At 53.1% G+C, this 27,649-nt stretch overlaps 7 protein-coding genes across 7 annotated transcripts; 2 read left to right on the top strand and 5 right to left on the bottom strand.

The window, feature by feature from the left end:
* Positions 1–1,696: 1,696 nt before the first annotated feature.
* NCU05041 (trehalose-phosphatase) lies at positions 1,697–6,416 on the top strand. Its single transcript, XM_951256.3, has 3 exons — positions 1,697–3,207; positions 3,305–5,240; positions 5,316–6,416. Exons 1-3 carry the CDS (start codon positions 2,701–2,703, stop codon positions 5,918–5,920), a joined length of 3,048 nt encoding a protein of 1,015 aa, XP_956349.1. The 5' UTR covers positions 1,697–2,700; the 3' UTR covers positions 5,921–6,416.
* Positions 2,009–2,572, bottom strand: NCU17145 (hypothetical protein; the record flags this gene model as incomplete). Its single annotated transcript, XM_011396805.1, has 2 exons — positions 2,009–2,192; positions 2,358–2,572. The coding sequence occupies 2 exons, from the start codon at positions 2,570–2,572 to the stop codon at positions 2,009–2,011; spliced, it is 399 nt and encodes a 132-aa protein (XP_011395107.1).
* Positions 6,417–6,657: 241 nt separating the features above from the next.
* Positions 6,658–8,769, bottom strand: NCU05042 (bilirubin oxidase; the record flags this gene model as incomplete). The annotated part of the gene is made up of 4 exons (XM_951257.3): positions 6,658–8,010; positions 8,125–8,244; positions 8,321–8,546; positions 8,606–8,769. The coding sequence occupies 4 exons, from the start codon at positions 8,767–8,769 to the stop codon at positions 6,658–6,660; spliced, it is 1,863 nt and encodes a 620-aa protein (XP_956350.3).
* A 2,386-nt stretch (positions 8,770–11,155) lies between these two features.
* NCU05043 (hypothetical protein) lies at positions 11,156–13,098 on the top strand (the record flags this gene model as incomplete). Its single annotated transcript, XM_951258.1, has 2 exons — positions 11,156–11,262; positions 11,421–13,098. The coding sequence occupies 2 exons, from the start codon at positions 11,156–11,158 to the stop codon at positions 13,096–13,098; spliced, it is 1,785 nt and encodes a 594-aa protein (XP_956351.1).
* A 1,045-nt stretch (positions 13,099–14,143) lies between these two features.
* NCU05044 (hypothetical protein) lies at positions 14,144–16,396 on the bottom strand (the record flags this gene model as incomplete). Its single annotated transcript, XM_951259.2, has 3 exons — positions 14,144–15,070; positions 15,176–15,226; positions 15,633–16,396. The coding sequence occupies 3 exons, from the start codon at positions 16,394–16,396 to the stop codon at positions 14,200–14,202; spliced, it is 1,686 nt and encodes a 561-aa protein (XP_956352.2). The 3' UTR covers positions 14,144–14,199.
* Positions 16,397–16,606: 210 nt separating this feature from the next.
* On the bottom strand, positions 16,607–18,780 carry NCU05045 (MFS monocarboxylate transporter). The gene is made up of 2 exons (XM_951260.3): positions 18,069–18,780; positions 16,607–17,965 (listed from the first exon to the last, which is right to left on the bottom strand). The coding sequence occupies exons 1-2, from the start codon at positions 18,373–18,375 to the stop codon at positions 16,713–16,715; spliced, it is 1,560 nt and encodes a 519-aa protein (XP_956353.3). The 5' UTR covers positions 18,376–18,780; the 3' UTR covers positions 16,607–16,712.
* A 1,630-nt stretch (positions 18,781–20,410) lies between these two features.
* Positions 20,411–25,346, bottom strand: ena-1 (E1-E2 ATPase-1). Its single transcript, XM_951261.2, has 3 exons — positions 24,335–25,346; positions 23,993–24,258; positions 20,411–23,921 (listed from the first exon to the last, which is right to left on the bottom strand). Exons 1-3 carry the CDS (start codon positions 24,590–24,592, stop codon positions 21,080–21,082), a joined length of 3,366 nt encoding a protein of 1,121 aa, XP_956354.1. The 5' UTR covers positions 24,593–25,346; the 3' UTR covers positions 20,411–21,079.
* Positions 25,347–27,649: the final 2,303 nt, after the last annotated feature.

The raw sequence follows: 27,649 nt of genomic DNA, 5'->3' as shown, positions 1-27,649 counted from the left end.
TCACGATGCTCGATTCGCGAGAGCGGGGGGCACATGGAGGGATGGGGAGGGCAATTGGAGGCTCAATTCTTTTGGTCTGATGTTTTGATGTTCTGCTTGCCGGCCTTGCCCGGGGGTGGCGGTGAGTGTATGTATGTGCACTTTGACATCCTTGATACGCAACATCTACTAGAGACACCATTGTTCCAGTTCTACACTACATGTGATCTTTGCGATACCTTTTCACCAAAATCTGTATGCTGTCAACACTCAGTTTTGGGGGTTTTGACTAGGTCTCAGGTAGCTGAGTTGCCAGTTTCCATCACCGCCACCAGAAAGCGAATAGTCTACGTAGGAAAAGGGGATCGATCGCTTTTGTCATCGGTCCATCTTCGGTGTCTTTTGTCTTCTCTTTTGACACCTGATAACTTTTCTTTCTGATTCTATTCCCAGAAGGCACTTGATCCCCACCAGCTACACTAGTTCTCTCTCACATTACGAGCTGGTAATATCCCCCGTCACCTAGACCCCCCCTGACCAGCGTTACACAAACGAGCATCCAGGCATCATCTACACGTGTACAGCTGGCGCAATTGAATGAATGGAAAAAGAAGCTTCCTTGGTTTGTCGCACTCTGGACCTTTGCTAGCGCTGAGCTTACTTGGCTCAATTACGTCAGGTCACTTGGCCCATGCTTAGGCCTGGTCTGGCTTTGTCTGCACTGGAACCCCAAAAGGTACATTTGCTAGGGTATGTACATACTGTAGTGCCCATGTAGTGTACCTTGCTGCCTGCCTGCCTGCCTGCCTGCCTCCGTCTGCATCGTCGATTGTTTAGTTCCTCAAGAATTTGCTGTTTGGGTAGGTATCAGATCAATCAGAGTAGAGCGATTGAACTGAGATAAAATTCAATTCCTCAAAATTGCTATTCTGGGCACATGATCCTCCAGCAAGCGAGGGCTTTCATTTCCCAGTTTGGATCATTAGAGGTAGTTTGACGGCGACTGGGGAGCGGACTGGAGTGTACCTACCCCGCCATCCCCTCCACCACGGGCATTATTTGAGGTGCTTCCCCCAGTCTTTCCCCCCCTCTGATCCCCCCCCCCATGGCCGGTCATTCGGCCGTTCATCCAATGGACATGCCTGGATGCGGATCTTCGGGCCCATATGCGGAAGCCTGTAGACAATATAATCTTTCTTTGGACAGTCTCCAAGAAGAAATATTCTGTCCAGACCTGGCGACAATGACAACATCTTGATGGTGCCCTCTGCCGCACCGTGACACCAAGAATGGGGCTCCTTTGTTTGTAGAGCCGAAAGTCACAGTCACAGACTACGTACCTACAATACAGTACTACAGACTCGCAGTCGCACCGAGGAGAGGGCACCGTGACAGCATGACATGACTACATACCTACAACCCAAAGCTTGGGTCCAGAACGCTGTCTAGCTGAAAGGTCCGACTAAAAGTTTGAAAAGGAGGGTGGATGAGGGGCATTTCTGGAACGAGATCAATACCAGATTGATGGGTGGCATGGGCAGTAAGTACGGAAAGTGTTGGTTGGGCATCTTTCTTGTCCCATGCTCATGCTGCATACCCATCTGATTGCTTCGAGCCTCATTTGTAGGTACTACCTAAAGGTATACAATCAAGACAGAGAGCAAGTCAGGAGCAAATGATGGAAGTGCTGCTATAAGAACCAAAGCTGGCTGGAACATTTCCACTTCAGATTGGTGCCCCACCAACAGAAGCTTCGACTCGATCAAAGAAAACTGAAGCATTCCAGTCCCAGCCCTCAGTCAGGTCTCTGTTGTCAACTTGGCTCACTGCATTCATTCAGTTCAAAGCACTAATCCCTCCTGCTTCCTGTCTGCTGCTGTCACTCTCTGCTTGTTGCCGTCCAGGCTGCATCCTCCCCAGTTGCCTCGCACTGCATGAGAGGAACGAAGGAGAAAGAAAGAAAAAGTCCCCCCCAAACTGGAAGCACAGACCACTTGGTTTACTTGCACTCAGTGGGCTGTTCCCCTGGCTACCCGCTGTTCCTGTGCACTCCACCACCGGTACCAGCTTCCTTGTCGCACCCCTTGCTCGCAGCCGACAGGATCCCTGCTGGTCGACGACGGCGTGCATCGACATCGGGATCCATTTGGAAGCTGAGAAGGCCAGCGAGACTGTTGGACTGGAGGAGTGAAAGCAGGAAGAGAAGTGTCTCGCTGGGTGACGCATTGACAGCCCAGGTCCATTCCAGTCGTTGACAGCCACACAGTCACCGCCCGCCCAACCTACTGCGACTGCGACTGCGACTGCGACTCCAACTCCAAGGCTCCCTCTTTCCTTCCTTCCTTCCTTCCTTCCTTCCATTGAGTACCTCTACCTACCTACTACCTTCCTTGCCCAACTTCTCTTTCAGGTTCCCAATCCCCCTTCTTCCTTCTTCTTCCTCTTCCTCCTCCTCCTCCTCCTCCTCCCTTTTTCTCCTCCTCTCAACTTCCCCTCCATTCTTCCTTCCCAAGAAACTCAACCACAGGTCGCCTCGTCTCCTTCTCCCCCTTCTCCCCTTAGTACGGTAGACTAGACCTGCTTCAGTCTTCATTTCGTCTGCGATCTGTTTACATCCTTCGTCCCGCTCTACATAATACCTACCCACCCACTCACCCTTATCGCACATAACAGAGAGCGACGGCACATCAGTCCGTCCTCACCTACCACACAACCGCCAAGATGACACAAGGACAACAGCAGCAGCAGCAGCAGCACCGGATCGTGATACCCAGACCAGAAGCCTCGCGCACCGAATCCTCGCTCCCGGGCCATTTGCGCCCCTCGGTCATCAATGTGCCCGTCACTCCGGGCATCAGCCGCGAGGCCTACGAAGAACAGCTCACCGACATGCTCTCAGGTTCCACGGGTCCTGGCTACTTTGAGAGGCGAATTGACGAGCACGACATTGCCCGGTCTCCAGGCACCGTCGGCCTGGAGGAGACAGGAAGCGTGGACAGGCAGCTCGCGGTGGGTGCCGATGCCGGCAAGGACTTTATGCGCCGTCTGAGCACGGCCGTCACGGACTCCGGCGCGGCGGCCGTTGGGAACCAGGACTCCCTCTCCGACATCCGCCACAAGTTCCCCAACCTGTCGCTTAGCGGAAACATCATCTCAGCCACCTTCACAATCCCCCACCTGCTCAAGTATACCAAGGGCAGCGGCGAAAACGGCACCACGGGTTCCTGGGTAAGTTCCCTTCTGATCATATCCAAGCTGTGGAAAGACAGTGAGAAAAACAGTGGGAAAACAGTGGGGCTGATGTCATGATGCGCAACTCCAACAGGATCTAAAACCCCGCCGGGGACAGTCGGCGCTTTTCGATTCGTTTTCGTACCTCTCGTCTGATGACGCCCCATGGAATCACACGGTTGTCGCCTGGACTGGCGAGATTGAGGAGGTCAAGTCCGCCCAGCACGCCGGCAAGGCGCCTGCTACCACGGTCGGCCAACCCTCGCTCAACCCCCTTTCCCGCCCCGTGCCCATCGATGGCAGCGTCACTCCTCCGGCCCACCCCACGGCAGACGGCCTCTGGATCCCCAAGGAAGACATGCACTTGCTGGAGCACGACCTGTCGCACAACCGCAAGATCAAGACTGTCCCAGTCTGGCTCGCCGACGACATCGAGGGCCATGACGATGGCATCAGGCTGAAGGACCAGGCCCGCTGGAGACGCTACGCCGAGCACTCCCTCTACACGCTTTTCCACTACAAGCAGAACGAGCCCGCCGATGGCCGCGCCGAAAGAATCCAGTGGGCTGACTACTACCGCATGAACCAAAAGTTCGCCAACAAGATTCTCGAAAACTACAAGCCCGGCGACATTGTCATTGTGCATGACTACAACCTGATGCTTCTGCCTAGCATGTTGCGCCAGCGGGCTCCCCACATGTACATTGCCTTTTTCCTGCATTCGCCCTTCCCCAGTTCCGAGTTCTTGCGCTGCCTTCCCAGGAGAAAGGAAGTCCTGGAGGGCGTCTTGGGCTCCAACCTGGTCGGCTTCCAGAGCTACAGCTACTCGCGCCATTTTGCTAGCTGCTGTACCCGCGTCCTTGGCTTCCCCTCCGATACTACCGGCGTCGAGGCCTACGGCACGCGTGTTGAAGTCGGCGTCTTCCCCATTGGTATCGACGCTATCAAGGTCGCTGCCGCTGCGTGGAAGCCGTCCGCCACTGCAAAGTTCGAGGGACTGAAGAAGATGTACGCCGGCAAGAAGCTCATTGTCGGCCGTGATAAGTTGGATAGCGTCCGTGGCGTTCCCCAGAAGCTCATGGCTTTTGAGCGCTTCCTCGAGCTCTACCCTGAGTGGAGGGAAAAGGTCGTTCTCATCCAGGTTACCTCGCCCACTAACATTGAGGAGGAAAAGGAGGATTCCGAGAACAAGATCTCCAGCCGTGTCAACGAGCTTGTCATGAAGATCAATGGCATGTACGGCTCGCTTGGCGACACTCCTGTGCAGCATTACCCCCAGTACATTTCGCAAGATGAGTACTTTGCTCTGCTCCGTGCTGCCGATATTGGCCTCATCACCTCGGTCAGAGACGGCATGAACACGACCTCGATGGAGTACATTATCTGCCAGCGTGACAATGCTGGCCCGCTCATTCTCTCCGAGTTCAGCGGTACCGCTGGCTCGCTGAAGGATGCCATCCACATCAACCCCTGGGATCTTACCGATGTCGCCAAGCAGATTAACAATGCTCTCACCATGTCGCAAGAGCGCCGCCAAAGTATCGAGAAGAGCTTGCTTGAGCACGTCACCAACAAGAACGTCCAGTTCTGGATCACCGGTCTCCTACGTCGTCTGATTAGTGTCCTCGCTAACAGAAAAGACATCATCGCCACTCCCCTGCTCGATCGCGCCACCATGCTCCGCAAGTACCGGGCGGCCAACAAGCGTTTGTTCATGTTCGACTACGACGGCACTCTCACACCCATTGTCAGGGAACCTAGTGCCGCCATCCCGTCGGAGCGCGTTATCAACAGCCTCAAGGCTCTGGCGGCCGATCCCCGCAACGCCGTCTGGATCATTTCCGGCCGCGACCAGGAGTTCCTTCAGCAGCACCTTGGCCACATTACCGAGTTGGGCTTCAGCGCAGAGCATGGTAGTTTCATGCGGCACCCGGGCTCGACGGAGTGGGAGAACCTGGCCGAGAAGTTTGATATGGGCTGGCAGGCCGAGGTTCTGGAAGTCTTCCAGAAGTACACCGACAAGACTCCAGGTTAGTTCTTTGATTCTCCTTTCCTTACTGAAAAAAAAAAAAAAAAAAAAACAACGGCTAACATGAATTTGCTAGGCTCCTTCATTGAACGCAAGCGCTGTGCTCTCACCTGGCACTACCGCCTCGCCGATCCCGAGCAGGGTCTCCACATGGCTCGCGACTGCCAAAAGGAGCTCGAGACCACCGTCGGCCGTAAGTGGGACGTCGAGGTTATGGCGGGCAAGGCCAACCTTGAGGTGCGTCCCACGTTCATCAATAAGGGCGAGATCGCGAAGCGCCTCGTCACGGAGTACAATGCCGAGCTCAAGGCTCTTGCTGCCAAGTCTTCGGGGTCGCCAGACAAGGTTGCTTCCGAGAAGCTCGAGTTTGTGCTCTGCATGGGTGATGATTTCACCGATGAGGACATGTTCCGCAGCCTGAACGTGCTATCCGGACCTGGCGAAGACGCCGAGATCAAGCCCGAGAACTGCTTCACTGTCACGGTCGGCGCAAGCACCAAGGTTACACTGGCTAGGTGGCACTTGTTGGAACCTGAGGATGTAATTGAATGCGTGGCCCTCCTTGCTGGCGTTGGTGGTGCTGGCGCTGGTGGTGCTGGCGGCGTGCTGTCCATGGGAGAGGTCAACCTTGGAGCGTTGAGCACGGTTGAGGATCACATTCCCGATGGCCAGACGCAGTAAGGGGTGTACAAAAAACCAACAAAAAAGGACGACAAAGTAAAACCAAGGGAGGGAAAAGCAGTATATGGGATTAGATGGGTTGTTTGGTCACCAGTGGCTGGCCGGGCTCGGCTGGGACTGTTTTTTTTTTTTCATGTTCGTTGTGTTGATATCTTCCGAGCCCAGGCCTGATGCAGGCCGGTAATATCTGTATCCATTGTGCGCTGCGTTGCATTCTATGATTTCGAAGAGCGATGATATTGAAGGGCATGCCTTAGACAGAGATGGTGCGTTATAGGTAGACGGGGCTTGTGTTATGAGTTAATTAGGATCCAGGAGGGAACAAGTTTTGATGCTTATGGTAACCTTATAGTATATGCGTTCGCATAGGAGGTGATTTTAGAAGGAACCTTGTCTTTAGGACTTCTCTGATGGTTGTAGTGACATGATTTTTAAATGTGTTAGATGTGCACTCCCAAGTGGGATTACTGTTTGTAATGGATGATCCCCATTATCGACCGAGCGCCGATCTCGATTGTGAAGCTATTCACAGGTCTTAGCATTTACTTGACATTTAAATTACACAGCTTTTCCTTCATTATGTGATTCCGAGATATTGAGTACATGCCATCCGTTGATGTCCTTGTCTTATCTTGTTCATCAATTCTTGCCGTTATCGCCAAACCTCGCTGAACCACTTTCTCATCAACGCACCTCCTGTATGTTTCGTCTCCATTTCAGCCCCCTCGACTATAGTATTAATCCTTCCTCTTCGTACTCGTCGACGAAGTCCTAGTAGAAGAACTGCTACTAGCCGTTGACGTCTTGAATGAAGTAGTACTGGCCTTCACGGACGTGGTGAAGACTCCAGCACTAATCGTAGTAGGGACCACCTGCGTCGCCGTCGACCCAGCCTTCGTCTTCGTCTCCCAATACTGGTCCAACACACTCTCCACCTCCTCGACCTTATCATACGGCCTGAACCCTGCCATCTCCTTCACCCTTGCTTCCACGGCGCTGTCATCAAATGCCTCGACGCTCTGCTGCCTCGCCCGCCACCGCGCCTCCATCGGATCGATATAATGCGTCTCGTCATACCCCAAATCTTGGAGAACAGACACATTGAAAGCAGCCATCATCTCATGATCCTCATGAATCAGATTATGGCAGTGGAACATGTACACCCCATCCCAAGGGGCATAGTGCGCTTCCACCGTGACCGTCTCGCCCGGCCCCAACCACACCACATCCTTCAACCCCTGTGCCTCATAAGGCAAAACTGAGCGCTTCCCATTCACCCTTTTCTTGACCCGAAAATCCACCAGGTGGATATGGATAGGATGCGTCCACCCACCACTACTATTCTCCAGTTCCCAGACCTCCACCGTTCCGCGCTTCGGTCTCGCCAGCACGCGATTCGCCACGTCCGCAAACGATACGCCGTTGATCTTCCATTCGCCATTTGACCGTTCAAACTTGAAGTGCTGGTCCACCTGGGTTTTTGTCTTTGGAAACGGAACACTTCTCAAGACAGCCGGTACCCTACTCGACTCGTCATCAACAACAGCGACGTCAGAAACAACAAACCTCATCACCTTATCCGTATCAGGAAAATCCCTATCAGCACCAACATCCCTCGCATTTTTCAGCGTTATATTCTCCCCTTTATACCCTCCAAAATCCACAACGACTTCATACCTCTCCGCCATGGAGATATACAGCTCGTTGACCCGCTGCGGCGCATTGAGGAGGCCAGCATCGGAGGCAATCACATCAAACGGGAGTTTAGTCCCACCAACTTTGGCGTCACGCTCAAAGTAAAGCAAAAAGGAGCGGGAGATGGATGCGTCGAGAAAGCGAAAGCGGTATTTACGCGGTTCGACGTTTAAAAAGGGCCAGGGTTGGCCGTTTACGTGGATCACGTCCCCGTACAAGGAGGTGGTTTCGTCGGCGGGCGAGAACAGCGAGCCGGAGGAAGTGTATTGTTTGGCGGAGAGGATTAGGGGGATGTCGAACGTGCCGTAGCCGGAGGGGAGACCGAGAGGGGATTCGATGGAGGGGTCGTGCAGGATGTAGGCGCCTGCTTGCCCGTAGTAGGCGTTTTCTGCTGTCTGGGGACGGGGATGGATGTTAGTTTGGGTGGGGGATTTGGAGTGCTGGGAGGGGGAGGGAGATGGGAGGGGGAGGGAGGAAAAAGGAGGGAGAAAAGAGAAAGGGCGACTTACGTGGTCAATGGCGTGGTCGTGGTACCACAGGGTTCGGCCGGATTGGCTGTTGGGGTAGTAGTAGTCTTTGTACCAGCCGGGGGGAGTGATGTCTTCTGCCCAGCCGTCGAAGGGGGCTCTCTATGTCGTGTCGTGTCGTGCTGGTCAGTTTGGGTCCAACCTTTATGTTTGGTCTCATTAAAGATGGAAGACATACCGAGTAAGACCCATGAAGATGCACCGAGTTGGCCAACCGCGCATTATTAACAAACCTCACTACCGTCTCGGTCCCCTTTTCTACTATGAACGTCGGACCCGGTGACATGCCATCGTACCCCCATAGCGTGGCCGGTCCACGGTCGGGATAAACCTGGGACTTGAACTCCTTGATTTCAACCTCGTAGTAGAGAATGTTCTTTCCCGTGATGGGGTTTACGATGGTTCTGTTTCAGTGTTAGTTGTTTAACCTCCTAATGTAGGTAGGGAGAAGGAAAAGATTTACTTTGACGGAGCCTTGACAGGAGGAATAGGTAAAGGGAATTGAAATGTCCACTTGTACGGAGGACTGAGCCACTTGTCGATTCCGGCAGAGACACTGCCTAGTTGTACGGCCGAGAGAACAAGAACAAGAAAAAGAAGAGTCTGACTGAGGCTGAAAGACGCCATTTTGTGTGACTGGGTAGGTACCATGAATTGGGGAACCAAGGAGAGACTAGAATGATTCTCGCCAAGTTCTTGGTTTCTGCAAGGTGCAAAGTCGAGAGAGGGCACAGCTAGGTAGTCGTCGTTATGTGCTCTCTTTATATCTTGTGTGGCCTCTTGGGCGGTCCATCTTGATAGATTTGGTACCTATGTTACCCGCCGACGACTTGAACTCACCCGTTACCTATCTCCACCTAGGCATCCAGCAACGGACAGAAGCTGTGATGGCGTTCATACCTACAGGTAGCTCGTATCGCCTCGCCTCGCCTCGTCACTCATTCTAGATGAACACTGGATGGACCTATGCTCAGACAACAGGACGACAACAAAATGGCCCATGATGCGCAAGCCACCCGAGAATAACATCCGAGACAGTTCAGGAATATCCTAATTTGGACAAGTGATGCTTGCATATGGTGTATCGGGTTAAGCCGATCCCGTGGTGCTTTGTGGGCTTTGCTTCCATTTGACCCGGGGGCTAATATCTACCCTCTAGGTAGGCAGTGTAGGTGGCGTCGCGAAGAAGGTCTCTCGAATGGGTCAAAGGGCGCCACGGAGACTGCGTGGCTGCTGCTGAGTTTGGGACTAGTGGAAAAAGAATTGGGTTGTACATCGCTCGGTGAGGCCTCTAGTTCCGGGTTAAAAAGAAGAGATGGCGCACTGGGATGATGGTAGTTATAGTATGAGCAGACTGGAATAAGGCGTTGGCTTTATCGTGCAGTCTATTGTGTGGTAAGCACTTGCAAACTCACGATGAGGACAAGAGTCCACACGAGGTGAAGGGTAGGTGTGGTGTGAGTACAGCTGAACTGTAGGCTGAACTGCACGGCGCCGGAGTGCATCGTAGCTGGCGAGTGAGGTAGGTCGTTTTGATGACTGATGGCCGGGCACGATGGATGTTGTTGGCTGGTTGAAGAAGGAAAGAGGCCCCGTCGCCGGTAGAGCGGCAGCCAGTCATAGCTTCAGGTCTGTCTGAACGAACTAGTGAATCCTTCCAGATCTGAGGTAGTCATACTGCCAATCTCAATCAAATCGGATCTATCCTCCAGTCCGTACTGTACACTTGGTACCTAGCCAATTACACCTGGAAAAGAGAACTCAGCAAACCACATGATTGGCGAGGACAGGGGGGATGAACCCGATTTGTAGCAGCGATAATGGGACTTGGAATCAATCGGGCCCTGGGCCAGGCCTTCGTAGACCCTTTTGTGACCTCGGAATACCCAATGAGGTATTGTGTGGCTTGTAGTGGTGATCCATATTCGGAACACATATCGTATTGGTGTGACGATGGCGACCCTGAAAATCGTGTTAAGCTTAATTCGACCTTGATTGCTGTCGGGCTGGAGTCGGTTGATGTGTGTGAGAAGATGAGCTCATCAGTCTGTTCCTTCCTTTGTTATTGGCAGCTAGCATTCGGCCAACCGTCCGTCCATGCCTTCCTTGTCTTATTCGTGATCATCTCACAATCTCCATATCATCGCTTTGGCTCAGCTCCATGCGAGTGTTTTCTTCTCCCCGCATCAACCGGTCGAACCAGCTGGATGCGAGTCCATCACCATCTTCCTTCTGCAATTCCAGTTTGTTGTTGCTCACCTCCACACCTCCACACCTCCACAACCAGCAGCGGCTGTAGATGACCCCGACGAGCTGGATAGGTGATACATGTTCTCAGCCCTTGCCGAGGACACCAAATAGCACTAGCTACGGGATTGGAAGGACCCGCTCTTTGCCCCCCCCTTCCCTGGCGATGCTTGAGACACACGATACACCACGGACGCACCGGATAAGCGAGTTGCTAGGCAAACGCTCCAGTAGAATCAGGCCCCGTGAAACTTGACAGCCCTTTTGTGGCCTTCAGTACCTAACCTGATGACCTGGCATTCCGAGTTGCCAGCACCCAACGACATGGTATGGCGCTGTCCAGCCCCAACATCGTGATACCCGAGTCTTGTCCTCCAGGGTCCAGACGTCTAGAATCTTGGACTAGATGCATCGCCCTTCGGTTTGAGTGTCGGCTGAGTACCTATAGTCATGGTGACCTTTCAGATCTCCAGCAGTTTCGCTCACGTTTGTCAAGATACCTAACTCCAGCTCGTAAATGCAGCATATCGGAGTTGATGCTCAAGTTGAACAGCTTCAATTCTGTACGTTGCGAGATGCAAGATGCAAGGAACAGCCGTCTTGTTGTCAGTGTCGGGGTCTCGCGGTCGATGAAGACACGTCGTGATATAAGACAAACCAACCCCTTCAATGTCTGAGACCATTGACTTAGACACACCCATCGCAGCCGAAGCCTGTTTCCTCGGGGCTCTCGAACTCTTGGACCTGGACTTTAAGACAAACCACAATGCAGTTATCCTTCATATTCTCCGGCCTTCTTCCCGGCCTTCTTCTTCTGCCGTCCTTCTGTCTGTCTCAAGACGTCCCGTTCGATGTGGATGGTGGTCTAGAAGGGTGAGTTAGACACTCCCTCCCGCTGAAGAAATTCCCAACAATTTCTTTGTTCCATGACACAAGACAGTCCATGTCTGAAAACACCCGACCGGACTGCCGAGACAGACATACCTTACTAACTCGCCCCATCTGTCTCACTCCTTTCTGGACGAGCATAGATGCACCATAACAGACACGGGCACCTACAACTCAGGCGGCACCATCTCCGTCGCCGGCTGGACCATCAAAGTCCCGCAAAACACCCAAGTCGGGTTCCCCGCCGCCTGGGTTTCCTGGCGTGAGTTCTGCGCCGACATCGCTTTCATGAAGGGGTTCGAAGTCACCGTCGTAGGCAACTCGATCCCCCTCCACGGCCCAACAGCAGGCCAAATCTTCATCTCCCAATTCTCCACCTCTTTCGGCCGGGGCTTGATCTCCTCCATTTCGTACGACGACGACGGGTCCATCCAATTATCCCAGGGGCCCAAGCTGCGCATCAACGACCCCCACGGCGTTTACTCGATCGGATACACCTCCCACCCGTTTTGGACGGCCGACGATGAAAACCCTTCTATTTCGTCCTTTAGTGGGTTCCCCATGTGTGTACCCCGCAACGGTTCCGATCCCTTGTGTCCAATGACGAACCGGCCGACATTAGGAGGTAGTAGTAGCAAACAAGGCACGTTCACGGCTCCGGACCCGATGGTCATGGCCCCTTTTGTTCCGGGGGACTTTGTCGAGTATGCGGGAGTGTGGGTGGCAGGCGGAGAAATGTTGGTTTACGAACTGGTCGCTACCAACGTACAGATCTTGACTCCTGCTTCATTCCCGGCTTTTATTCGCATGGAAGATGTCTTGATCGGGGTGTACAGCGGGGACGTAAATGCCGAAGTGGCGCAGACGAGATTCATAGGGTACACCTCTGCTGCGTCGGGGACGTCCAGCTTGACGATCCATGCTGTTACCGGGTTTGATGTCTGCACGGGGAATATCACCACCAGACCCGTCAGCGGAGGGTCACTGATTGCCGGGCAAGTGCGCAACAAGTTCCGAACGGGGATAACGAGTGTCGCGGGGGATGTGTACGCGCGCGAGTACGTCATACTGTCGACGACAAACCCAGTCAGGACAAAGAACGGGATACTGGCCGGTCAATATATCCAGCCGGTGACAGAATGGATTCAGCCGGAACTTACTACCCCGGGACTACCGCCTATTCCTAATGACTTTTCGGCGATGGAACACCTGGTTAAAGGCCTGGGCAGGGACGAGGAAGGTCACGTCTGGGGTCCGCTTGATCCGTTTCCGCAGTCGGGGGTGATGGTTTCTGCTCCTGCTCCTGTTGTTAACGAGTGTCCCCCGCCACCTGTACCTTCACCAACTACCACTACCATTCCCTCAAACGACGACCCCCAGCCGCAACCCACCACTGTCCCTCCCTCTCCCCCTTCTACGACAACCATTACCCCCCCTGCGACCACAAAAGATATAATTAATATCATCTCCGCCACATGGATCAGTTCCGGCTCTGGAACCTTGACAGTAACATGTACCTCGTCCAACACGACCAACACAGCGGTGGGCATGCTTCTTGATACACCCGTGCAGATGGGGCTGGTGATGACGGGAAGTACGAGCAATCCGGGGACGTGGACGTTTTCGAGCGTGAAGATTAAGCAGGTGGCGAGTGTGACGTGTAGGAGTAAGCTTGGTGGGAGTGCGACGGGGCAAGTGGTGGGGAAGGGGAAGAGGGATGGAGATGGAAATGGAGATGGGGAGGGGATAGAGAGGAGGAGGTGGACGGTGGGGAGACGTGGTGTTAGGAGAAGGGGAGGCGTGGGGTCAGGAGTGATGTAAGGGTATTGGGGGAAGGGTGAAAGAGTGAAAGGGTAAGAGATGATAGGGAGGTAGAAGGAGGTGGGAGGAAGAGATGAGGTGTGATAAGATGAGGGTTGGAGATGAGAACTTACCTACTTATTTGCAAGACAGGCGGGTGGTATATACCCGGCCGTAGGAGGGAGGGGTGATCACTCTAGGGGCACTAGAGGACTGGGTGTGATTGTCTCTTTCTTAACTAAATAGGTAGAGGTATCCTAGATCTGGATTGATCCAAGTGGCCAACATGTTTGGCTTGACTGGAGTATGATTTGGTTACATGGCCCTCCAAGTTCTCTCTTCCATCATTTCCTGTCTCATCCACATGGTCTTCCATTCCCTTCCTGTAGATGTCCCATACCTCTAGGTACCTCTAGGTATCTGAGCCCGAACAATTCTCTTTTTCTGCTCCAACATCAGTTGATCAAGATCGCCCGATTGCTGCGAGTCTCAACCTCCAAGACAGGTACCCCTACTTAACAACCACTCATCGGTGCTTCGTAGCCACAATTCTCGGTCTTCTATTTCGAGACGCCAATTGGGACCGTAAGCTTCTATTCAGTGTTGGTCATCCTGACCATGGATAGGCCATCTCATCCTGAACCGCCACTTGGCTCGCAACATATATGCCTTCATCGTCGTGCCACGAGAGCCGCATCCTGGCAAGGGTGCTGCTCGCTCGAGTTGATCGAAAGGAATGCCTTATGGATGTCGTCAGTCTCCCAATAGATCCACCTCCAGAGACTACCCATTGACTCGACCCTTCGGGCACGCTGAGAGGCGGCAGGTTGTGCAACGATAGGCGATGGCAGTGGGTGTGGAAACGGTCAAATCCACAGCTGATCATCAGGGCCAATACAGCTCGAGTGGCTGTGAGGCCACACCCGGCCCATTTTCATGCACGACGACTGCCACAAGCGGCCCATCATTTTGTATGGCTGTCACACCCGGCCAATCATTATGCACGACTGGTGCATCGTCGTCGTACGAATCCTCCTCGCTGGACGACCACTCGTCGTACGAATCCTCCTCGCTGGACGACCACTCGTCGGACGATCTAGTCTCAGACGTGGCGGTAGGTCCCTAACCCGATCCCGACCCCGCTGCCGTAGTTCCCGTCGCCGTCGTCGTCGCCTTGGAAAGCTTCCCGCTCCAATCCGTCCAACCGGCACTCAGATCCCTCTTGCCCGCGCACGTCGAGCAGCTCGCCTTCAGCTTTAACTTTTCTGTCGCCAAGTGGGTGTAGTAACCCTTTTCGGCCCTAGTCGGCTTGCTCTTGCAGAGGGAACAGTGCGCATCGGGGAGGTGGGCGATGAAGTCGCCCGTGTTGCGCATGGCGCGGAATACATCGAGCGCAAATGAGGGGACTTGGTCGAGGAAGGCGTTGAAGTGCTCGTTTTGCAAAAAGTAAAACCGGGCAGCGTGGATGAAAGAAAGAAAAGTGGCGCGGATGCCGGGCGTGGGGGGAGAGGTGTCGGTGAGGGGGACCTCGTTGTAGACGAGGCGGATGGCTTCGAAGAGCTCGGGTAGCCAGTCGGGGGAGACGCCGTTGCCGTCTGAGGCAGAAGAGCCGGAGTCATAATGGAGTTGAAGGGGCGCGATTTTGGCGTCGAATTCGGCGTTCAAGGTGTCCAGGGCGATTCTGGTGAGGGAGGCGAGGGCAAAGTAGTCGCCGACTGTGTAGACTTCGAAGCAGGAGACAAAGTTGGTCTTGGTGTGGGGGGAGAGAGCGGGAATATCGCAAATTCCGGTGTAGATGTAGCGAATGAGGATATCGATGGCGGCGGGCTCGAAGTTCTCAATATTTACGACGCCCGTTTTGGCCTCTTCAAAGTGGCCGGTGAGAGCCTTTTCGAACCAGATGCTGCGCGAGCAGAGGATGTTCTTGTGGAGGTTCCATGTTCTGTCGCCGCACTTGACGACGACATCCGAGAAGAGGCCGCTCTCCAAAAGCCTGGAGCTGGGTTAATTTGTGTACGAAATCCAAAGGTGTTGCGACGTCATGCAATGGCGCTTTGTCATGGACCGCGATGGCGATGTCTGACGGGGAGAGGCTTACTTTTCGTCGGAGGACAAGAACCGCTTGTCCATGGTGTACGATTGCGCCTGACTAGTATGGTGTCGGTCAATTAACGGTTGGAGTATCGAATGGGAACGACGAGTTGACGACTCGACGTTGTTTTGCTGAGAAAGAATCGAGTGGCTGGAGAGTGGTTGATGAAGGAAGGAGAGACGAAGTGAAATCACCAAATAACCAAATGGCCAAGGAAATGGACCTGGAGACGCGCACGGACGCGATACAGACGATACGGTAACATGGTGGGGCTGTCCACCTACTGATGGGTGTATCTTACATGGGATTACGTACTAGGTATCCAGGTTAGTACCGCGCAGTGACTTGCAACCTTCCATCTTCAACAAACCGACAACTTAATGTGTCAACATGTCAGGAAGACCGGGAATCCTACAGAGGTTCTATCAAGCACATGAACCATATTCAAGTCTCGTGCCTCCACCTCTTCTTCACCTCCCTCCTGACCTCCCTCTTCATATCCCTCATAAACTCCTTCTTCCACTCCCTTCCCATGCCCACTGTTCTAACCTTGAAGATACTCGCCCTCACGACCTTTTCCACCTCTTCTAGTTCCCAGTCATTTCCTTTCTTCAACATTTTATCGTTCTTAAAGTCCTTCCCAGCAGCCACGGGATACACCTCCCTCGCCACATCCCCCAAAAACCGTCTCCTCAACTTATCCCCCTTCCCTAACCCATACACAACCTCCACCATCTCCTCAAACATTCCCTGCTTATGAAGTAAAACAAGAGGCGCCAGCCGCTCATAATGCACCACCACCTCCTCCCTCAACCTCCCCAAATCATACTTATCCGCGACTACATACACCCTCATCAAATGCAGCAACAGCCCCGCAATCTGCTGCTCCTCCTCCGCTGTAAATTTCATCGTTATGAGATCCTTATACGCCAGCTGCGTCTCGAGCTCATCGTCGCCGTCTAGCTGGTACAGCGAGTGTCCGTAGCACCACCGTATGGCAGACACTAAAGCGTCGGGGTCATCGTCGTGGAGAGTAAGTAAATGGTCGGGGTCGGAGGACTCGCGGAAGGGGAGAGTGAACGCGGAGGCGAAAAAGGGCGAGTGCAGGGAGAGAATGAGGCGGTGGACGGGGAGGTGACGCTTGTCGCCTGTGTGGGTTTGGTAGGAGAGGGTGGCGTCGGAGAAGAGGGGGGAGTTGAAGTAGGTTGTGAAGTCGGGGTTGGACATTGTGGTGTTTTTTTTAGTGAAGCTGTGCATGGTGTTGCTAAGAGGCAGGGCTCGATAACGGGCTCGGGGTTTCTTCATTTAAAGGTCGATGTGGGACAATGGAGGGTGTTGAGCAATGCCCTTTGTTACATGGTGAGAGACAATGGTCATTGAAGACCTTCTTTGTCGTGACGGAATCTCGAGTATGTCGCCATGAACAAGGCACGAGTCTCGGCAGAACATTGTATAGACATTAGCATATCGTAACTCGAGTATTATCCAACTTTTCCACACCTCATTTTTAGTTGTTTCCCTCATCCAGCCGACGGGCATCGATTCAAACCTTGACCTTCCAAACCCCTCCACTCCCCCCCTCCCTCTGCACCTTCCTCGCCTTCACCATCCTCGCCGCCGCCAACAATCCCGTCCCACACAACAGCGTCGACCCCGCAAACGCCTGCGCGCCATAATACCTACCCCCCATACTCGTGATAATCGCCCCCGCAATCGGCGGCCCCGCCAGCGTCGCAAAGCTATTACACGTAAACACCATGCCCATCCTCACGCCCGTCTTTCTTAAATCCGTCGTCAAACTCGTCAACCCCGCCGGGAACAGACTCTGGATCCCTCCCGCCGCCGCCCCGTAAAACACGGCCCACACATACAATCCCGCCTCGGACTCGACCGCCATCCAGCACAACATGCAAATGCCGCCCACCGCCGCAAAGGGGATAAACAAATTAATCGGCCCCACCCGATCAGCCAAGTAATTCGGCACCAACCGCCCAAAGATCCCGACCCCGTTCAACACCAGCAGGATATTCAAGCTATCCTCGTACGCCAGCCCGACGATATCCCTACAAAAACTCGCGAGGTAGTAAAACGCAAAGTACAGTCCCAAAAAACACATGAAGCTCCCAGCCACAAACAAGGAGTACTCCCCCTCTTTGAAAGCCGACCACTCCACCAACGCGCCTCGCATCCCCCGCGGCTTGGTGCGTGGTTTGATCACCCAGAATGCACCCAGTAGACATCCAACGCAGATGAAACCCATTGCCCTGACTGTCCACGCGAACCCGACGCGAGGTAACAAACTGCGCATCATGGAGGGAAAAACTAAGCCGCCCGTGGCCGTCCCGCAGGCGCCCATGCCGATAGCCAGACTCCGTTTTTTGCTGAAATATGTAGACAAGGTGGCTACGCAGGGGCAAAAGAGGCAGCCGTTGCCTAGGCCCATGGCGATTCCTTGGGCTAAAAACAATTTCCAGACTGCGCTTTTGGCATTTTGGGGGTCCGTTCCGGAAGTGAGGCTGTCTAAAGCATCGGCGGTGGAAAACATGCCGAGGGCAATGAATGCTGTTCCCAAGAGGTAAATGTGCCGAAAGTAGCCGCCGTCTGTGAGGCGGCCGGTAAAAGTGCCGATGAAGAAGAGCAGAAAAACTTGCAGAGAGCCGATCCAGGAGATGGTGGAGGGTGTGATCATCACGACTGAAGAGTGAGCGTTGAGAGTGGAAGTGTAGTAGGTCTGGAATACGCCAAAGGAGCTGATGGTGCCCCAGGTGGTCATGACGACTAGGTGGGTTGCTGCGACTGTTTCGTGTGGTGTTGCGAGAGGTGTTAGTGTACCTACATATGGTTCAGGATGAAAGTGTCGTTGTTCAGAAAAAAAGAATAGAAAAACAAAAAAACATACCGGTACACCAAGCCCTTGCGCCCCCATCTGGCGGTGGGCCCGGATCGAAATTCGATTCTGGTCTTGATAATACTCGCGAAAGGGTCTTGACTAGGGAAAGAGCACCACCTCCTCCGTTGTTGTTGGTGTTGTTGACTGCGTGCTTCTCATCTTCTTCATGGCTGTCGTCTTCGTCATGGTGCTGGTGTTGATCGATTCCGTGGATATCAATATCGCTGTCTTCACTGTCTGATCGTCCTCTTGAGTCTTGAACATGGCCTCCTGGCGTTCGAATTGCTTCCATGTATGGAGGCGGGGATGGTGGCATTTTGATGGTGGTGCTTAATGTGACGAGTGAAGATGGAGATGTTTTTGTGTTGAGTTCTGGTTGTCGAGTAGAGGTAGGTAGACAGTCGTCACTCGTTATTTTCTCTGCCGAGCCGTGAACTGGACTCGGTTGTTGTTGACCGGTGGGAGTACTGCTTCTGTGTTATAACCATCCAGGAAAAGAAAGAAAAAATAGAAAAGAAAATAAACGTAATGGCTGCTATATGTCCAGTGAGTCACTCAATGATTAGTATTCCATTGAGTTGGCCTAAATAAGTGAGTCGTCCAGATAGACGTGCGGTGAGCGGGACTGGACCCGTTTTGTTCGTTTCGGTTTAATTCGGTTCAGGTTCACGTTCGGGGTTCGGGTTCAAGGGTTTTCAGTTTTTAGTTTTTAGTTCCTTTTTTTTTTTTTTTTCACATGAATTCAGGATCTGCAAGGTACAGGAAAGTCTCCTTCAAAACCGATCTGCTTGGTTGGGTAATATCATGAACAAAAACAAAATAAATCACCAAGCTTGAAAAGCAGAGCACGATGGAACCCCAAACAACAAAATCAAAGGGGACTATTTTGGAGAGAAACGAAATAGTAGTCAACTGTTATGCAGACCGCACCTTCTTCACAAGACCCGAACCTCCAACGGGCCGGGTGTCCACAACCGACGGAGCCCACACCACACCTACACACCCCCAGAATTTTCCACTTCGGCCGAATTTCGATGCGTCATGCCAGAAGGAAAGAAAGGCTAAACCTTAAGCTTGCTAGCTTCTGAAAAGTATAAAAGATGATAGGTCAACGGGAGAGGGGGGACTACGGAAGCTATTCCCTGTTTGTGTTTGGTGTGTCAAGGTAGAGGTTGGGACTGGGGACTTGGGACTTGGGACTTTTGGGGAAGACAAGGAACGGTTGCCGAGCGAATGCCGAAGTCGAGTTCGACTCTAGGTTTCTTTTTTTTACAGTGGTGTCCGCTATGAATTTTTGGGAGTGGATTGTTGACGATGGTATCAATCAACAATCAACCAGATACTGTATAAACTGAACATAACGCTATCAGAATCGGGATGTCGTGAGACGTGAGATGCTATCATCAATAGCAAAATTGAGGATGCGAGTTCTCTTCCATCCGTCCGTCCGTCCGTTCTCTACCGTTACCTCCCCCTCTACCTCTCTCTGCCTCTACCTCCCTCCATGTACCTATTGTACCTCCCCTCCCCTCTCCTCTCCTCCCTAAAAAGGCCCAGAACTCGTAAAAAGCCAAGACAGAAACCACCTGCGATCCATCCCGTTCGTTATTCCCGGCCATAGTATGCCATCCTTTTTTTTTTTTTTTTTTTTTTTTTTTTTTTTTTTTTTTTTTTTTTCACTATAGTCGCAGTTTAGGTAAATCTGCCGTCGCATGCCGCACCGCATGCCCGCATCAGGCCAAGTCCATTTCCCATTTTCCATTTTCAACAACCCCACCCATTGTAAACCAAAGGGCGCGGCGCGCGGGTCGGTCGGGTCCAGTGGTCCATGCGTTACAAGCCGGGCGATCGCTAGAGTAACCGGAGAAGGACCGGAAAAGTCAACTTCAACGAGCTGACGACGGAGCGGCTCCGTGTAACCACCTCCAATGTCGCAGTTCCACTCTTTGTTTGCCGATCGTGCGGATTCTGTCATGTGAAGGGCGCGGTATGGTGTATCGTGGATTTATAGTAGCTAGAGCTACTAGTAGCTGCCGAAAGAAAGCCCTTTTTGGGGTCGGGGTACGGTCGGGGTTGGTGGTGGTAGTGACGCGAAGGATTCGGGTAGTGTTAACATCATCAAGCAAAATAAAGCGAGGATAGGCAATAGCTCTGTTAGTGAGACACTCAGGTGATGTACAGGTGGAGGTGCAGTGCACTAACGTCGATGCTCTATACCAGACAAAAAGGTAGGGGGTCAAGCTGTTAGTGCAGCTCGTCTACATCCCCACTCTCCGCTGGCCAAGGGTGACAAGTGGAAGCTCATTCCAACAATCACAACTCACAACCGAAACCACCCCGGACACAGCAAGTTTTCTACACCATTTATATATATTTTCCCCGACATCAACGCCGGTGCTACTTATCACACTACTACTGCTACTACTACTACTACTACTACTGCTAATTCTACGATAAGGACAGACAATCTTTCTCGGTGTACAATAACGGTAACGACAGACATTATCCTCCTCCTCCTCCTCTTCTCTCTTCATCATTCTTGATCTTGCCAATCTCAACACCCGATTCCCAACACCAGTACCATCAACCTTCGCAACAACACCATCAACAGAGCCAGAACCAAAAGACCTCTCCTCGGCTTGACCAGCATCTGCGTAACCAAAGCAGCAGTCTGCCTGGAACCGTAGCAGCTGCTTTTGTTGCACAGGAGAGAAGGGGGCTACAAGAACCCAAAAGGAAAGGCTTTCACCCACCTTTGCTGCTGTCGTGGTCGACACGATGGACGCCAACTGCAGTCCTGTTTGACCACTGCGACTGCCACTCCTGCATGAGCGACTCACCTTGCACTTATCACCACCACCACCACCACCACCACCACCACCACCACCATTGACACTGTCATCATCATCATCATGATCGCCAACCGCTGCAATTGCATCAGTTGTGACCACGACTTTGACTTTGACAATGCCACCCTCACCAACAACGACTTCCGCCCGGGGCTTCCCGCCCCTTCTTAGTCAATCCCGTCCCTGGTTCTCCTGGCGCTGGCCCGTGGCTCCCTCATCATTCTTCTTTTCATGCCCACGAGTATGAGTATCCTGAAGCGAAACCTCATCCGTAGAAGCAGGCGACCCAAAATACTCTCCAAAAATCTTTTCCTCCACATCCATATCCTTCCACAATTTGCCCTGTCCTCCTGCTCCTCCACCGCTCTTGGCAGCTCCCCTCCTCGCGCGTCTCCTGAGGAAAACCCTTTTAGCCCACTTCCACCCCTCAACACCACCAAAGAACAGTCCCGCCGCAACAAACACAATACCCCACTCCCACGAGATGCCCGTGTGCTTGAACACGGCATGATTAATCACGGGGATATACAGCGTAGGAAACAGCGTGACGAATCCGCCGACGATCGCCCAAAACAAGAACTTGTTGCGCCACACGTCCACCATCCATTGCGTAAAGTACTTCTTGGAGCCAGGCTGCATCCGGAAGAAGGAGCGGCGCATATCGACGAGCTCCCAAGCCAGGAAGAGGGCAAACCACGTCAAGCACGCGAAAGTGGTGGCGCGCGCGCGAAACACGGTCTCGCAGGAGTCCGAGTAATGCTCGTTGCAGCCGCTGCCCAAGTCGCCGTCGCCCCAGGCGTAGACCCGCAACACAAACGAGGCCAGACATAGCGCCGTGATCCACAGTCCGTAAAAGATCATGTCGATGATGAATTCCAAAGTAAAGATTCCTGTCTTTAGAGATTGCGGGGGACGCGCCATGATGTCGGGAACGGCGCGCTCGAAACCGAGGCCCATGTCGGGTAGACCGGAGGTGATCATGATGATCCAGACGATTTCCACGGGAGCCAGGGGAAAGACGGAAAGGCCCGAGGCGTCCTTGAATGCCAGTCCGATGAGCAGGGTGCCTGCCTGAGCGATGTTCTCCGCCAAGACGTGCAGGACGAATTTCTGGATGTTGTCGAAAATGCGACGGCCTTCTTCAATGGCGGCGACGATGGAGGCAAAGTTGTCGTCTGTCAGAACAATGTCCGAGGCGTCTTTGGCTACGTCCGAACCGGAAAGACCCATGGCGATACCGACGTCGGCGCGACGGAGGGAAGGAGAGTCGTTGACGCCGTCGCCCGTCATGGCGCAGAAGCGACCACGGCGATGCAAGGCTTCGATCATGCGGACTTTGGTAGAGGGAGCGCAGCGCGCGATGACGAGTGGGAGAACGGGCAAAGCGTCAACTTCGTCATCGGACAAGGCATCGAACTGCGAGGCGGTCATGACCATTGCGTGGGCGACAGCTGCAGAGACGCGGGACATGGAAGAGAGAGGGGGCAGGATGCCTACTTCGATGGCGATGGCCTTGGCGGTCTCTGGGTGGTCACCAGTGAGCATATGGACCGAAATACCGGCTTCGTGGCATTGGTGGACGGCCGAGGCGGACGAGGGGCGGGGAGGGTCGTAGAGCCCGATCAGGCCGCGGAAGGTGAGCTCGGATTCGATGAGGGAGCGGGACGTTTCTTCGTTCCAGGTGGTGCCGTCGGAGGGAAGACGGCGGGAGGCGAGGGCCAGGACGCGTAGACCGAGAGAGGCAAAAGATTCCATGTTCTTCAGGATATCGGCGCGGAACTCGTCAGTTACGGGCTTAGCCTCCGCGTCGGGACCGTCAGAGTCAAAGTAGTTGACGCAAGCACCAATAACCCTTTCCACAGCGCCCTTGGTGAAGGCCCAGTGTTCTTGCGTCTGCGTATTCTTCATGATCACCGACATGCGCTTAACGTCCGAATCGAACGGGAATTCGGCGACTTCTTGCCATTCGGGATTGGAACCGGAGACAAGACGGAGACGGTTAAAGTCGAAGCGGGAAGCAAACACCTGGATGGCGATTTCGGTCGGGTCGCCGCGCGCGTGCCATTGTTCGGTGCCGGGCGTTTCTTCGGATTCCTTGGAGAAGACGGTGGCAAGGTTGGCAAGGGAGCAGACGGAGAGGAAGTCTTGGAGACGGGTGGTGCTGGATGTCAAGAGCTCTCCAGGGGCCGTAACAGGGCCGGTAGAGCTCTTTTCAGCGTTGGTCGACTTGAAATCAACCTCCGACGGCATCTGCTTCGCAAAGCGGATGTCGCCCTTGGTAGGATTCACCGGCTCATCACCCAGTTCGACGGTATAAGTGCCCATTCCCGGGATCCAAGCACCTCTCGCTACCATTTTTCCTTGAGTAAGCGTGCCAGTCTTGTCCGAGCAAATGTCCGTCACGGCGCCCAGGGCTTCCAAAGACTTGAGGTTGCGCACAATGACGTTCCGTTCCACCATCCTCTTGGTGCCAGCCGCCATGGTGATTGTCAACACCACCACCAAACTCGCCGGAATCATCGACAGGCCTGTGGCCACGGCGTAAATGATAACTTCCTGACGGGTGTTGAACTTGTTCGCTCCCAAGACGATGATGGCGCAGATAACCGCGATGCCAAAGAGCAACATAGCCAGCTTCGACAGCTTCCTCTGCAGCGGAGTGCCGACGTTGACACCCAAAAACCGACCGAGGGCGTCTCCAAGAGTCAAAGTGTACGCCTCCAGATAACGATGGGGACCAGCGTGGCCATTGGGCTTGCGCTTGACGGGACGGACCTTGGAGTCTTTCTTGTTGAGAGCAGAGGCGATGGCGCCGATTTCGGTAAACGTGCCGGTAGCAAAAACGATACCCTTTGCTCTTCCCTTGGTGACGGTGGAGGAGGAGTAGGCGACGTTGAGACGGTCGCCAGGGCCGGTGGTGTCGTCGAAAGTAGACTCAACCGTCTTGCGAACGGGAAGGGATTCGCCGGTTAGGAGAGCTTCGTCGGTTTCAAAGTTTTTGGCTTCGATCAACCTGTTTATCCAAAGAAGAACCTGATCAGCCATTGCAAAGGCGGGTAGTGGAGAGAATGGTCAACAGGTTACCTGATATCAGCCGGCAGAGTATCGCCCATTTTGACTTCAACTAGATCACCGGGGACAATTTCACCAGAGGGGACGACCATGGCCTCGCCGCCGCGGACGACGGTGGCGGTGGGAGAGGAAAGAGAGCGTAGACTGTCCATGGTTTTTTCGGCAGAGTACTCTTGGAAGAAACCGACGACGACGTTGAGGCCGATGACGAAGGCAACGACACCGCCTTCGATCCAGGATTTAATACCAAAGGAGACGGCCATGGCCAGGATGAGGACCTGTTTGTTGTCAGTTGCTGTCACAGAAAAGGAAAAGGAACAAAGAAGAAGAAGAAGAAGGGAAAGGAAAACATACCAACGTCATGGCATTGGCAATCTGAGCAATGATGATCTTGATGGGCTGGACACCTTCAGCCTCGCCCAGTTCGTTTTTCCCATATTCCTCAAGCCGACGCTTGGCTTCGTCGGGGGTGAGACCGGAGAGGGGGTCGGCTCCAATCTCGTGGGCGAGATCTTGATGGGTCAAGGCGTGGGCAGGTCGGGAAAGGGGTTTGTTGCTTTGGCCAGAGACATGGTCGCCAGCAGCAGCCTTATCAGGCTCCGTCTTGGTCATGTTTGCCTGTAGGGGTCAGTTGTTGTGTGGAAAGGATATGTTGCTCTGTCTGGTGTGTTTGTGCTAGTAAGTAGTGAAGACACCAATAGCCAGCATCAACATGTAAACATGAGCTGTAGAGAAGCAAGAGTAAACAGGACGGGCCGAGGACGGGGTCCAGCTCGTAGGTAGATATACTTATATTTCCTACAACACACGGACAAGACAGGCTGACCAAATCGATGGAATTCTTCGTCTCGCCATCGTGGTCTTGGCCAACGTCTTGGCTTCGAAATCAGTGTCTGAACACATGTTCCCCCCGACTCGTCCGCACTGATCCCTTCCTTTCTCGAATACCAAGCCTGCGCCAAGGCCAAGGCTCCTGGATTATCACTGCAAGTTTATCACAGTTACCCGACAAACAGACGAGACCTGCCCAGGCTGCCTTGCCTGAGTCAAACTGCCGCGGCGGCGGGACAAAGGAGAGCTGTCTTGGAGAAGTCTTGGGCCGTTCTTGGCCCAGCCTTGGTATCCTCTTGGCGCATTTCCATGGCCACAATTTTTGTCATCTTGTTGAAGAAGCAGGCCAATGGAAGTTGTTGTGCGTTCGTCGGTGTCGGTGTCGGTGTCGGTGTCGGTGTCGCTTCGTTTTTTTGGAGTAGTCTACTAGACTAGACTAGCAGGGTGAGCATACTCAGGACAGCATTGCGCGTACATACACGACTCGATTGTCGATCCCGAAAGCGAACGTCTTCGAGTGTGTCATTGATAGTCGTCGAAAGGTTTTTGTTTTTTCCTTTCTTTTTTTCCCCCCCCCCCCCCCCCCCCCCCCCTTTGGTCAGCTTAAAGTTGAAGGTGTTGACACTCTGTCACGTCACAGAAATCGCCGAAGAAAGAAGAGAGGTTGTGTAGTGTAACGAGCATGGTTATTACTGTGATTGAAGAAATCATGGAGTTTACAAAAAAAAGAAAGGAGAAGAAAAAGAAAGGAGAAGAGGTTGTACAACACACCCAACCACCGGGCACCCGTCAATCGCACCACAAGTCGCAGTTGTCGTCATATTTTGCGGAGACCAGCAAAATGACAAAGCCCACGGGCAATCCACAAGAGGCTCAAAGGCTCGTGCCCCGACAGTGAGCCCCAGAGTCCGACCTCAGGGGACTTCCCCGGGGGGTTCAGCGGAAACAGTGGAGTCTTACAGGGTCCATGTGGCGGGGTGATGGCGCGGCGGGGGATGGGAGCGAGGTTCTGGGCAGGTCTGTTGTCAAACGCTTGCGCCAATGTTAAACGCTTATGCTAGGAGCTGGGGGTTCAGGCCGAGGTTGAGCTGGACACAACAACAGAGAACAATATTTCACCGAGTAATCGATACCTTGATGGTCTGGTCGAATTGACTAGGCACGGCTCTTGAAAATACCTCATCTGTGATCCATTTGCCGAGATTGACTTCAGGTCAAGCAAGCGATCTGGCTTGGGATATGAAAATTTGTCACAGACGGGACCCCTTCTAGCATAAGCATTTAGCAACAGCAAAAAGCATTGACGCAAACGACGACAAGAACTGCTTACCCTTTTACAGCCAATAAGGGAAGCGCATTGCAGCACATGTGGTGGAGCCCCTTCTGCACCAAGCAACTAGTATACTAGCTAGGTACCCAAGTACACTAACGAACGGTCCAACGCCCAGATTCATCACCACTCCCGCCCTTCTCCTCGGCGAATTATCAACACCATCAACCTTGGCCCGCTTGGCGTCACCCGCGTATGCACACTCAACAACAAGGTTGGACAAACATGAAGCTTGTCTTACAATGTCTTGGACCTCTTGGCCCTTTTTCTTCAACGTCACTTTTTCCCCTGTCCATCTTATGTCACTTTGCGGCGCCTGGGCGTCATGGCGCGAACTGCGTGGACAGCCAACAACAAACACCACGGCATGGTGGGATGTCAGTCGTTGCGAAGTCGGCGCAATCCAATTTCAGATCGACATCCTACGAGTGAGAATGAGGATTCAACACCCGACGCTGATTGACTACTAACGGAAAGAAAGACGAGATGGGTTGAACTGACGTGCAGTGGTGGTCAAGTGACTGCCGCCTGCCAGGGGAGTGCAGCGGTCGCATGCCCGGTTTCCTTTTTCAGAGTGTTTTGCTTTTCTCCTCCGCAAAGTCCCTTCCCAATCCAGGCCATTCACAGTTTTATTTCTTCCCATCTTGAAAGAGAGAGATTACAAGCTGCAGTTCTGCTCGAATGTGCCTTCCTTGGTTTGGACTCTGTAGAGGTAGTATTCGTGGGGAAAGTGCATCTCACCGTGAAAATTTTCCATTCGAAAAGGAAGTATTGAGCTGAGTGAGGCGGAGGAAACCCGGCAACTTCAAGTCACCACCAGGCAATCAAGCATTTCCTCCCGGGTCATCATTGGAGTCTCTTCATCTTGGTTTTTTTTTTTTTTTTTTTTTTTTTCGTTTTCTTTTTCTTTGTCCTGGTACAAGGGAAGTTGATGTCTGGTTGATTTACAAGGCGCCTTATCGATAAGAGTCTCGTCAGCCTAATCTGGACATCTCTCACATCCCATTTTGTCTTCGTCGCTCAATCCGTCATGACCAAGTACACGGAGCCAACAAGACTCATTCATGGGCTGACCTAGAGGTAGTTATGAGGAGCCGAGGCCATACCCGTTCAAGCTTCTTTCATTGTTCTTTTCGGCGTCTTCCTTTGATGTTCTTCTCCCCCTTTGCAGAAGCTGTAGCTCAGCCGCGAGCATGGCATTTTCTTTGTTCTCTGCTCATCTTCCCTCGGACACTCGACGACCGAGTCCTCAACTCTTGATATCTCTTATCAAATACGCTTTCGAGAGAACAAGACAACATATGCCATAGCTCATGATTTGTTTCACCATAATAATACCATGTTCATCCTCGACATGTCCAACTTTGTGCGCAACCCGTTATGAGGCAAGATGCTTCAAATCATCTCCCACACTCACCCTTCGCTGTCTCAAAGAAAGCTCGGCTCATTGTGTCGAGACTCGAGCTTTCAAGCTACATAATTGCTATTGACGTTTGCGGCTCTCCCCC

The sequence above is a fragment of the Neurospora crassa genome, linkage group VI (assembly GCF_000182925.2).
Source record: "Neurospora crassa OR74A linkage group VI, whole genome shotgun sequence".
NCBI classification, from domain to species: domain Eukaryota; kingdom Fungi; phylum Ascomycota; class Sordariomycetes; order Sordariales; family Sordariaceae; genus Neurospora; species Neurospora crassa.
Note: the sequence above shows the minus strand (reverse complement) of the source record. Positions and strands in the feature narration are given on the sequence as shown.